The following is an 11,910-nucleotide window of genomic DNA, read 5'->3' as shown; positions in this document are numbered from 1 at the left end:
GATTGTCTGCCTGAGCTGAAATAACAACCTGTTTACATTAACTCTTTCAGCCCACTATATTGATTGTCAATGAAGAATTTTAGCCAAATCTGACTGACCAAACTGCTTATGTACATTGAAGGTTCAACTCTGCAGGGACAAGGGAAAGGAAATGGCTTTCTTACCTTACAGCTGCTGTCATTGTAACAGTACCATTTATCATTGGGGTTTTTGGCATAAGTCACATAGTGGCCTCCTCCCATGATTCCTGAATGACACTGAGAGAAAGAAACATTATTTTAAAGAGAAGGTACATAAATACACTAATACAAGATGCTACATTTTCCATACATTGTGTATACCTCAAATGGGCACAGAAAAATAAAACAGTACGAGTGCCAGCTCTAGAAATCACAAAATGTTTAATTAAACAAACACACATCTGCAGAAACTTTCAGGCAGTTGTACAATGAGTAATTCACTTACTGAGATTGCATATAAATTGTACATGGGCTCCAGACAGATGTTCTCTCTTTGGTGCAGCTGGGAGGTGTCGAGGTCCGAGCCAGGGTCCGTGCTGCCCTCTGTACCGTTGCTTTGGACGCTCTCGCCATTCATCAAAATGACATCACAGTGGCTGCTGGACGCCTCGCTTGCCATGGACGACTCCAGGGGGTTAGGGGCAACATGGCCTGCGCTGATGCCTGTGCCTGAGGCCTCTGCCCCAGTGGCCTCCGTGTTGGCCTGCAGTGGCCCTTCCTTGGGCTCGGCGTCGGGGTTGGCGCCCCCGTCCTTTGTGCTTCCCTCCAGGTTCTCCTTGCTGTTAGAGAGGCGGAGGCGGCTGCCCAGCTGGGGAAGGCGGAGACGGGCCTGTCTCCGCCCCCCTCCTCCACCGCCACTCTTGGGACTGCTGGCGGGGCTGCTGTTTCGGCTGAGTGGGGGGGCAGACTTCCTGCCAGAGGCAGGGGAGGCTGCAGAGATCAACCACAAAAGTAGAGAAACTCTCTTAAAAAAGGGGACCATGAGTCAAACACACTTCCTGTTAAAACTGGGCCATGTGGAGTGCTGTGTGTACAACTGTTAAGAGTCCTAACCCAAACCCTAACCCTGGTCTGGGGTGCAATGAGCACTAATGGTACATTACTATTCCACTTTTGGGGAAGCTATGTACTGTGGTGTACTCTCTCACAGACAGCTGAACTCAACTTTACTTTGACAACAGGAAACCCACAGCGACATGTTCACACGAGAACTTTATAGTTTAACATCTAAATGTGCAATCATCATTAGTACCTCGTTTTTAATATGCTGCCAAGCATAAATAATATTAAGACTTCCTTCCAAATAAAGATATAGACTTCATTAAATGAAACAATGTTGAAAAGAAATAATGTTGCTTGAACCACTATGTCACTGCGGTGCAGACCTTTGAAAGCGCTGGAGAGTCCAGCCGGGGCAGAGATAGAAGAGATGTTGTCTCCACCCCCCGTCCTCAGAAAGCCCTCCCCCTCGCTGTGGGAGTGCAGACTGTGCTCCACCTCCCTGGGAGCCAGGAAGGCACTGGGGTCGAAATTCTCCCGGGGGAACTTAACGATCTTCTGGGACTTGATCCAACGCCCGTTTACAAACTGGAAGCGCTTCAGGTGGACAATCTGTGAGGTGAAAGCCCAAGATACGGAAGGTTACTTGAATACCTTTTTTCAATGCCAAAATGGACTAATCATCTTCCCCAAAACATAGCACTGACACGTATTAAAGCACGTGTCTATGAGAAGAAGATTGTCTGAGCATGCCAGCAGTTGATGATGTCCCGTTCCCTGGGAGTCTTACCAGGACGGGTGGCAGTCTCCACAGGTCCAGCTTCTTGGTGGCCAGGCTGTGGGACTGACACTTGGAGCAGAAGTAGAGCTCGTCCTCGCCCAGCTCCTCCTCGCTGGTGAAGGCCTTCAGACAGCTGTCCAGGCTGATGGGCTCTGCCTGGGCCCTCCGGCTCTGCTCCACGCTGCTGTGCTCCTCCACTATCTAGAGAGGGAGGTGGACACGTCAGACAGGACAACTACACAGAGACAGACCACTATCACACACGTAGGAGTAAACAAACCATTTTTTTTAAGGAGTGTTACCTCCCCAATTTGAACAGTGCCATCTTGAATCACAGTATTGTCACCACCACCACAACAATAATAGAAATAAAACGTACTGTGGATATAATTTCAATAATTGCTAATTATATCCTTAATTTTAGACAGGACATGGGAATCAGAATGGATGTGGATGTGTGTAATGCTAACATCATCTGCAGTGACACAGGGTCCAATACTATGCTCTTCTGCCTTTCACCCACTGATTATCAGGTGTCTCTTATCACAGCCAAGGTAACATTCAACAGTCATAATGTACAATGTCAAGATATACATCAATTGAGTAACACTTAAATGTAGTCACAGCAGTTCAAAATGACCTTCAGCCATATGTAAGTACAAAAATATGTGTGCGAGCGTGGAAAGGTATTTAACTATGGACATACAGTATGGTTTTAACCTACTGAAGCTGTTAGTTACCCGAAAATACTAAACCATTATTTGCAACGGGAAACGTTTATTCCCTTTTTCTGAGATTGCAACTATAATCGCGACCTCAATAAACCTCATAAGCTGCGTCCTGCGATAGCGTACTGCATCTGTCCTGCACTGTAACAGCCTGGCTAGCGACCTAGCTCTCTAACCTTCACCCTCAGTATGAACAATCAAACTAAGCAAACTAACATCCAACACTACACATATCAAAATAAACACGAGTTCAACAATAGAAACTTAAACAATGTTTCCGTAACATAATTAACCCCCCAACTGACATACATTTCCCATTAACGAGTAGTTTAAACCATTGACTGTAAAACCAAGGTTTGAACCCATCCACCACTGAGGACCTCATTTGGAGCAGAACAGTGGGGCCCTCCCTGGAAATGTTTGATGCCTCTAAATGTGCTGAAAAAATCCAGATGGAAAAAGATCATGACGCCCATGCTACAAAGCTTGGCCAAGCCATTCAGTTTGAAGTCATTTTACAATTAATACAAAAAAGTAATAAATGAATATGTAATTAATAAATAAGTAACCAATCCTGTTTCCGGTCATTTTTTGTAATTCATTCAATAGTCTAATAAAGATGCAATGTCAAAAACAGAAACTGACTGTGCCCCCAAACTTTTTCACTTGGGGGCACATGTGCTCCTGCCAAAAAAAGGTTTTGCGTAGAGCCCTGCTTGTCAACTCCAATTCAAACTCAAAATGATAGCTCATCCATGGTTTACTGTTCAAACCCTTTTTCCTCTGTTGGAGGTCAACAGAGCAGCGGTTTGATCATTAACACGGCTGTCGGCATCTTGTTCTTTGGTGATGACATAACACCCAGGGTCAGGGAAACACTCTTATCTGACATGAATATCGCAGGGACCCTGATAAAAAGCCACTGGCCACGTTCCAGTCCAGCAATCCACTGTGGTACCTACACATGAACATGCAGCTAATTGTTATTGGGCCTGAGTGCCAGCTTGTAACCTATAAAGCCTCAAGGACAGAGAAAAGGCAGAGCAGAGAAAAAGCAGGTGGTGTTGGGTGGAGATCAAATTGCCAAGGAGGCACAAATTTGAACACAGTTTCATTTGGATCATCAAGAGCCAACTGCAGTCCTAATTCACAGAGGTGACAGAGGCAATAGATCCACCGAGCGGTATGTAAAACGATTCGCCTTCAGCAACACGAGTAATGAGGGACGAGGTGGCTCACCCTCTCCTGGGAGGTCTGGTAGCGGAGGTGCAGCGCTGTCGGGTCCCAGTCGACTGCGATGTAGGCGTTCCCCACAGACGCCCGGTCCTCTGTGCACTCCACTGCACAGCCCCTGCAGAACCTGGACACACACGCACACACATGCAGACAGATATGGCATCAGTCCCTGAGCTTATTAACCTGTGTGTGAAGTGACATTCATACACACACACGCTCACACACACCTGATCATGTCCTCCCAACCGTCACCCTCTCACGGATTCCTGGACCTGGGCCCAGTTGTGTGTGTGTGTGTGTGATAAAGGGTGTAATGTGTGAGACAAGATAATGGATGTTTTACCTGTACCAGGGGCACCAGGCACATGAGTTGCCATCCTTGCCCACCACCCGCAGCGTGAAGGGGTACTGGTAGCCCATACTGTCATCACTGTAAGGTCAGGCAGAACACCACTCAGCATTTAGCATTCCAACAATGTGACCTTCAGATTGGCACGAGTAATTGTATTTTCTTTACTGAAATGTCAACAGTTATGATACACCAAGCAAAAGAATGTAGCAGTTTTGTAGACAATATTCAGGTTAAGAGCTCAGGGTTTACGGTTTCCTGTAAGTGAGTGAATGAGAGCGCGACAAAGAGGAGGTGACACAGACAGAGAGAGAAAGACAGACGGAGATAGACAGAGGCACAATGTGTCTTCCTACATGTGTGCATGTGTGTACTGACCAGTCCTGTGCGTGGTTGCTGGCCTCCTGTGGGGGCAGGGGGCTGGCCAGACGGGACACCTGGATCCAGACAGCGTCGTACAGGTCCTTCTTACTGGTGTGGACCGTGCAGGGCACGATCAGAGGCATGCCAAACAGGCTGGGACGATTCTTCTGGGATGAGAGGAAGTACAGCTCCGAGCGCATCTAAACAAGAGAATAACACACACACAAACATGCACACCGACACAAACACGTGCACACAATAGCTTGTAAGAAATTGCTCTCCCATACTTTGCCATTTCACATCACAATATTTGTCCCCAGGTCATCTTGCTTTGTAAAGCCTACCAATCAACATTGTCCAACACAGTGTCTGCTGATCAAGCACTTTTAACACTACCCACCATCTTCCTGTGCATGGCGATGATGTAGCCGGTGAAGGGGCTGTCCTGGACTGGTGTGACGTGGCCGTTGGGCACCCCGTTGGCCAGGGGCTTGTCCATGGTGCAGGGCACCACCGTGCTGGGCATGCCGTTGGGGATGAGTCCTGGCCTGCCAGGGTGCCCGTTCACTGCAGACCCATTCGCCATGGGGGTGATGTCTGTAAATGTGAATAAAGACATATTGTGGCAAATTTGGTAAATAGTCGTTTTATTTCTTTTCTTCAATTTTCAGAAAGCCCTAGGTGAGGCGCTGTTCTCCTATGCAGCTGCCTGCTCTGTGTGTGCAGAGTGTTTTGAGTGTTCTGCTTCTATGAATTTATCTTTAATGTTAGATGAAAGAGGGAGCATCTGACAGATGTTCTACCTGTCGGCGTGGGTGAGGTGAGGGAGGTGGGCGAGCCAGGCACAGGGATTTCAAACGCGCACAGGAAGCCGTTCACTGACAGACGCACCTTCTGGTTGTCTTGAGGGAAATTCTGCGCGCACACACAGAAATGGTAAACAGAGTGCATATTTGGCATTAGCGGATAGAACACACCTATACATAGGATCATACACAGCAGCTTTGGTTGTTTGACAAAAAGTGACCAAGTAGAAGCGGATAGGATTATGTTGATTTCCACAGTGTGCTGCCAGTCCATGAGCTGTACCTTGATGTTGGAGGTGTGCACCTCAGCCAGAAGGATCTGCTCAGGCTTCAGGCTGCACAGCTCACTCAACTGCTTCTTCAAACCCGTGTACTTCTCATCCATGTTGAGCCTCAGGCCGAACCGCACCGGGGTGGAACCATCCAGCTTGATGACTATCAACACACACACACAATAAGAATCCATACATTCGTGTGTACAACACTAACACAACCCCTGTTTCAGAATGAATCCTGGTATCTGATATCTGAGAATGGACTGAGTCATATTCTTGTGAAAACACACTGATACACAAATGTGCAGTCGGAGGTGATGGAATGCGTGCGGCCCTCACCTGTGATCTCCAGGTGCATGGAGCTGTCCATGGGCAGCGGCAGGGACAGGAAGTTGAAGGGGTCGAAGCGGGCGCTGATGTGGCCGCACGTCTTGCACTTGACCTGCGACTTCAGCTGGCCGTGGAAGAGGTCAACGACGATGGACCTGTTCCTGCGCAAGTGGTTCTCCCAAGCCTGTAGGAGGCACACACACACACAATAAACACTACGAGCGCTCATCTCTCTGACTCACATGGATACACTCACCTACAGAGCACACATGCACAACTGGGTCCACCTGGCCATTAAAGGGCTTTTAATGCACCTTCCCAATCAATAGTGTCTTATGAAGTGCCTTGCTGATTACAGCTTCATCGACTCGTTCACCACCCTACTTGTCCTTTGACTTTTGAAAAGGCCACAAGAGGATGGGAGCTTCTAATCTATTACAGCAAAACACTTTCAACGGGTAGAGGAGAACAGACAAGTCGGATACTACAACTGGCTGTAATGTTGCTAATATAACTGGCCTGGATCAGAAAAGGAAAACCATTAAAAAATCTCTATTTTACAGCCCTGATTAAATACTGAACAAATGCATATTTACTTTACTTGACATTCACTGTTACTTTACAATAAAGAGACAGCAGTTTCCAGTGATGTCATGTTAACGCAGAACCAACTGTTAATGCCAGACTGTGTTGAACACATCTGCAGTCCAGCTTGAATGTGACAGACATTAACATGGCGGTGGAGTGAACTCTGACCTCAGAGGCCACCTCCCAGTCAGGCCGCAGGTCACTGTCCTTCAGCTCCACGTAGGGCTTCTCGTGGACACGGTTCAGGTCTTCATGAAGGCCATCCAGCAGGAAGGCCAGCAGCTCCTGGGAGTCCTGCTGCTGGAAGCCGTTGAACCTGGGGGCGTACTTCGCTATCGTCCACTAATAGGAGGGGAACGACGAGGCATAAACACGTTCATGAACCGGACACAGACCCCAGTCGTCATTATTAGGGTTACATCTCAATTAGGTTAATGTGAAGGTCCAACATTGACATATTGACTAAAATGTCAGAGAGACCAAGTTAAAAGTAAAAATGGAAAGCCTCTGTACCCACCCTGAGTTTGAGAGGAGCAACATTCTTCTGCGTCCCACTCCACAGCTCCATCACCAGGTCGCCATAGCACTTGGCCATGTGACCGCGCATCCCAATGGGATTGGTTCTAAAAAGATATGAGGAACTTGAAGTTTCGAGATACATTGTCTCCAAACCCTGCCCAGCTAAGATAGAAACACATTAGGAAGCACACGCACGGCCCCACACACCTACCTGTTGAGCTCGTAGAGGTGTCTTCCTGATATGAAATACTCTGTGAGAGGCTGGGTGTTGCTCACACACTGGATACTGGAGTTCATGAAGCATGTGTTGCCTAGGTTACTGAGGCCTGTGGCCCCTTTCTCTGTTGGGACTGGAAAGGTGTAGGGGGATGGCAGCAAAGACATTATATCATTAGTATCATGTAAATATGGATTTAAAATTCTTGATTCTCTAAGTTGAACGGACATCGAGCACAAAGAATTTCATTACTTATAAATGCTGTTTATGAGTATATGATAATAAACTTGAACTTGTATATGGATCCGATCTAGGTCAGAACTATGAACAGGAGTTTTTCCTTACAATATTGCAGAAAATCAGGTGACATGAATGAAATTTGTCTGGACCTGGGCCCCCTTCTGCGGTCTGTGCCCTAATCATGCTAAATCAATAGAGGAACTAGGATGCAGTTAACAAAATGAGATTCGTTGGAATGGCCTCTTCAAACAATACTTTAGTGCCTGTGGGAATTACCATGGAAGCTATAAATGGCAGATATATACCCTGAAGGTGTATCTGACACAAACACACTATAATTGCGGTGCTTGTTATACAGTGCTACGTCAGATTGTGTTACTCACAATGCTTGTTTTATACTTCAGTGGCCTAACACTCGCCAACACCTGACTCAACCACTTGCAATGGAGAAAACAGGGGCTTTAAGGATGCAACATTTCTGTGAGCTAATTCAAGACAACGTTTGTAAAGGTACAGTTTATTGAGACAATACCATACCTTTGTGTCTATCCATTTTACTGCTGTTTGCAATAAAGGACATCTCCTCTGGCCAACTCATGTCTTTGTTTCGGACTGCACAAAGAGAAGAAAAACTTTGAGATTTTCGTGATTCATTCCAATTATATTTTTTACGTTCTTTTCTTTGTATAAGTAAGCTGATTTTCATAATATTTCCACCGACTCAACAAAGATGAAGTGGGATAACGTTGTAATTAATTCTGGCGAGCCAACAGTCCTTTCTAGTGACGTACCCTCGATAACCAAGTGCTGCTCGTCGTTTATCTTCAGACTCTCCAGGGTGTGGTCCTCGTCGTCCAGAAGCGTGAGGTAGTTCTAGGGGGAGGATTTGTGGTTTACCATGTTGCAGGCAAGTTAGGCTACAAGCGTGCGGTTTATGTCACTAGTCAGAAGCAGGTCTCGAGTTGTGCTCCACCTGATCAGGTGTGGTAGAGAGGTGGGGGCAGAGAGGTGGGGCCAGAGAGGTGGGGCCAGAGAGGTGGGGGCAGGCCTACCTCACTGTTGTAGAGCCAGAGCCTCATGTCCTCCTCCTTGATGCGGAGCCTCTGAGACAGATAGAGGTGGATGTCCTTGATGGTGCCCATGCGGCTGAAGCATCCGGTGTAGGCCAGCACCCGCTTCAGGGGGGCGCTGGGGGATGGGACCGTGCCTGAGGTGGGCAGGGAGAGGGGCTCTGGTCTTGAGTGGACTGTCAATTCTCAAAAGGCCTTCAAACTCATTTAGACAGTTCTGGATTGTACACAACGGTGTCATGCCATAGGCCTTGTATCAGACACACACAGAAACACACCACGAATGAAATCCAACAGTCAGTAACAGCACAGTTAATCTAACACCTAATCTACCAAACAAGAAACATTATATCCATCATATAGATTTAAACTCAAACTTTGGAAAGCAATCCCAAGTGGGGCTTTTTTTTGTGGACAGATTGCAACTACACTTAAACTACGCTGTCTGAGAGGAAGTGGTGTCTGATTACAGATCTACTGTACGGTTCTCTTTCAGGGCACAATGGATGTGGCTTATGGAGCAGTTTCTGGTTGGTGGTAGAAAGACCTGTGAGGTCACTGTATACAGCATTGCTAGCACGTGGTTGGGATCAGTGCTTTGTGAAACTGTACGACTAATGCCATTTATCCTGACCAGTTCATTGCATTAGCAAAACAGGTGTGCACAACATTCTGTCATACAAAAGTGTAAGATAATACCTTTACATTAGTGCTTGATGCACACCCCCAACCAAAGCGCTAAACCGAAAGACAGACATACAGACAAGCAGACCGAAATGCACCCATACTGTGACAAGTACAAGCATCCATCACACATGGAGTTAACAGAATCAAACAGAATTGATAGCGACACAACACAATTTGCTCGTTGAGGATTAGTTGTAAGGAAGCAGCAAGAAAGGCCATTCAAAGTGATTCGCCATGATTGATCAATCAACTCATTAGCGCACAGAATTGAAATCAGATACTGATTCAATACAATGCTAAATCAATTCATATTAGTCTAGTTAAAGAGAGCAATTAAGGAAACATTTCTTTATTAGGGTTATTGATTATTAACGTGATTTTACTGCGACTGCTAGGTGTCAATCCCTTAACATCCAATACTTCTTTTCCGTCAACACAGCTTTCAAATACGGTTAAAGTGTTTGTTTTGGGGGGTTTCCATTTGTGTCGAAACAATAAGTACAGGTCACCTTTGGTTATGACTAAGGACCATGTTTACCCTCAAATAATTTTAAATTCACCTTGACTTCCAAATCTTTTTTAGGTTAGCACTGAGCCCTAGGATTATATAGGTGCAGATCAAATGTTAGTTAATTACATCTTTAGCTTATCCAGTTGTATAGCATCTTTCACTTCAAGAAGGGATGATGGTGCATTGTGAGGGTATTGAAACTGGGCACAGGACCTTACGTCTACTGTGGGTAGAGGATCTAATACTGCCAGACTAATAGCTGCCTCAGATTAGATCAGCACTCTAAGAGCCACACTGCCTTTCAGCTCGTTACCAGTCGGATCATCATACAGCAATGTAGTCCGGCATTGCTCCTTTGTCACGTACAGCTGTCTGCTTGTCCCAACTCATAGAAGTGACAAACTAGAAATAGATCTGTTTACGCTATACTAAATCAGGTGCCACCTTACTTGGCACCTGCAGCTAAAGGCCTATATAAGCTTTACATGCCAATCACTGCCATATGCCCAAACCAGACACAACAGAGCCAATGTTTAGGTGAGGTACTGTACTATTCTTGGCCAATGACTGAGTTAGCTTAGTTGTCAACAATCACAATCTTAAGTCATTACGACATCATTCCAGTAGGTTGTGTGACGTATGCACACAGAACTCAGTTATAGCGCTTGTGACGAATCAAGACTGTGAAAACAGAAAAGGAGTGTTGGAATGTTATTGTTGGTATAGTTCCACTGACAATCCCCCACATTATTAAGGGGGAATCATTATTGTGGTAGAATTAGATGGGAGGTGTTGAGTTGGGCCTTTAAGCTTTCCATTAGCTTAGTTCTGGCTGTGCTAGCCTCTCTCTCTTGCTGCAGGCTTACGTTACCTCGGGGCAAGTGCTGGGGAAACATTCGCAGGCTGGTCATACCCATATTGACCCAGATGTTGGACTGGGGGGTGCGCGAGGCCGGCTGCTGCCGGAGGAAGAGGAGGTATCGGGGGAAAAGTTCCAGCTCAGACCGGCCTGTCTTGGTCTGCTGGATAACCTGGGGGAGGAGGAACTCGATTCTTCATTTATTGATTTTATGAATTTTTACAATGTTTTCCATGTGTAAAGACCAGCTGGTGGCAGTCCGTACCGGTCGTGGCAGGCTGAGGTTGGCACCGTACCAGTGGTACAGCGCCCTCCACACAGGCTCTGGTACCGTCTCGAAATCTCTGCCCGCCATCAGGTGTAGTGTCCGCTTCAGTCTGCCACCCTCCATGGTCAATGTGGGGGCCTGGAGGGGAGGGAGAGAGAGAGAGGGGCAAGAGGGGTGGTGAGAGGGGCACACGCATGGCCCCATGGACGTTCATGGAACCAACCAGATACAGGCTTGTTGGATTGCAAATCCACACATACAAATCTACTTGTGCGCACACACACGCTCACACACACACGCTCACACACACATACACTCTTGACTGCTGTCTCACATTACTGATGACAGAGATAGAGAGCGTGTCCCAATGCTGTGCTCTGCCAAGCCCACTCATGCCAGTGTTGGAGAGATTAGACAATGGACACACAGGAGGGGCAGTGGCAGCCACCATCTGTGCACTGAGAGCCTTGCCAGAGCAGTGGGTGGAAGTGCTCAGATAGAATTGTCAACTTTTCAATATAAATGTCAGGTAGACTACTTGAACAAACATTTTCTAAGTTAAAGTTGCGTGTTTCTGTACACAGTCGATTTTCAAGCTAAATAATATACTGAGAATAGTTTAATTCGATAAATAATTTGTATATAATCAGCCTGGCTGGAATGAATAGGTAGTCTCACAGTTCTACCATTTCCACACTCCCATTTCTAAACAAAACACACCTGCAAAAGGTAGCACATACTACATTATATGGTATTTGCACACAAAAATAGCAAAGTCACAGAGACAAATGCTGGTGGTCTCATACATCTCACACATACACACAAACTACCTTCATGGGGTCTGTTGAGACCAGAGACTGGTTGTCGATAGCCCCGGGTCTCTGAGCTGCCAGGAGACAGGGGATGTGGCCATTGGCGCCAGAGAAGCACTGGTTGTTGTTGTCTGACACGTGGTGTTGCCGGGCAAAACAGCCCTCGGTGGCCGAGGGAGTAGCGTGAGGAGTTAAAACTAGGAAGAGACACCATTGAGAAAGATTAAATGAATGTCCTCATCTGTTATCTCC

General features: G+C 46.5%; 1 protein-coding gene across 2 annotated transcripts in view; it reads right to left on the bottom strand.

The window, feature by feature from the left end:
• usp32 (ubiquitin specific peptidase 32) overlaps positions 1-11,910 on the bottom strand; it is a 35,065-nt gene that overhangs the window by 3,468 nt on the left and 19,687 nt on the right. Inside the window, exons 14-33 of one of the 2 annotated variants that reach the window (XM_047035267.1) lie at positions 11,677-11,855; positions 10,844-10,984; positions 10,591-10,750; positions 8,504-8,658; positions 8,243-8,324; positions 7,989-8,063; positions 7,206-7,344; positions 6,993-7,098; positions 6,644-6,817; positions 5,897-6,071; positions 5,566-5,717; positions 5,280-5,391; positions 4,877-5,073; positions 4,492-4,676; positions 4,108-4,194; positions 3,768-3,888; positions 1,810-2,001; positions 1,406-1,631; positions 466-950; positions 165-257 (exon numbers count right to left, since the gene is read on the bottom strand). In XM_047035267.1, the coding sequence (XP_046891223.1) occupies positions 165-257; positions 466-950; positions 1,406-1,631; positions 1,810-2,001; positions 3,768-3,888; positions 4,108-4,194; positions 4,492-4,676; positions 4,877-5,073; positions 5,280-5,391; positions 5,566-5,717; positions 5,897-6,071; positions 6,644-6,817; positions 6,993-7,098; positions 7,206-7,344; positions 7,989-8,063; positions 8,243-8,324; positions 8,504-8,658; positions 10,591-10,750; positions 10,844-10,984; positions 11,677-11,855 (3,236 nt within the window). The remainder of the gene's footprint in view (positions 1-164; positions 258-465; positions 951-1,405; positions 1,632-1,809; positions 2,002-3,767; positions 3,889-4,107; positions 4,195-4,491; positions 4,677-4,876; positions 5,074-5,279; positions 5,392-5,565; positions 5,718-5,896; positions 6,072-6,643; positions 6,818-6,992; positions 7,099-7,205; positions 7,345-7,988; positions 8,064-8,242; positions 8,325-8,503; positions 8,659-10,590; positions 10,751-10,843; positions 10,985-11,676; positions 11,856-11,910) is intronic. The other variant, XM_047035268.1, reaches the window with a different exon arrangement.

This window comes from Hypomesus transpacificus, chromosome 15 (assembly GCF_021917145.1).
Source record: "Hypomesus transpacificus isolate Combined female chromosome 15, fHypTra1, whole genome shotgun sequence".
NCBI lineage: Eukaryota > Metazoa > Chordata > Actinopteri > Osmeriformes > Osmeridae > Hypomesus > Hypomesus transpacificus.
Note: the sequence above shows the minus strand (reverse complement) of the source record. Positions and strands in the feature narration are given on the sequence as shown.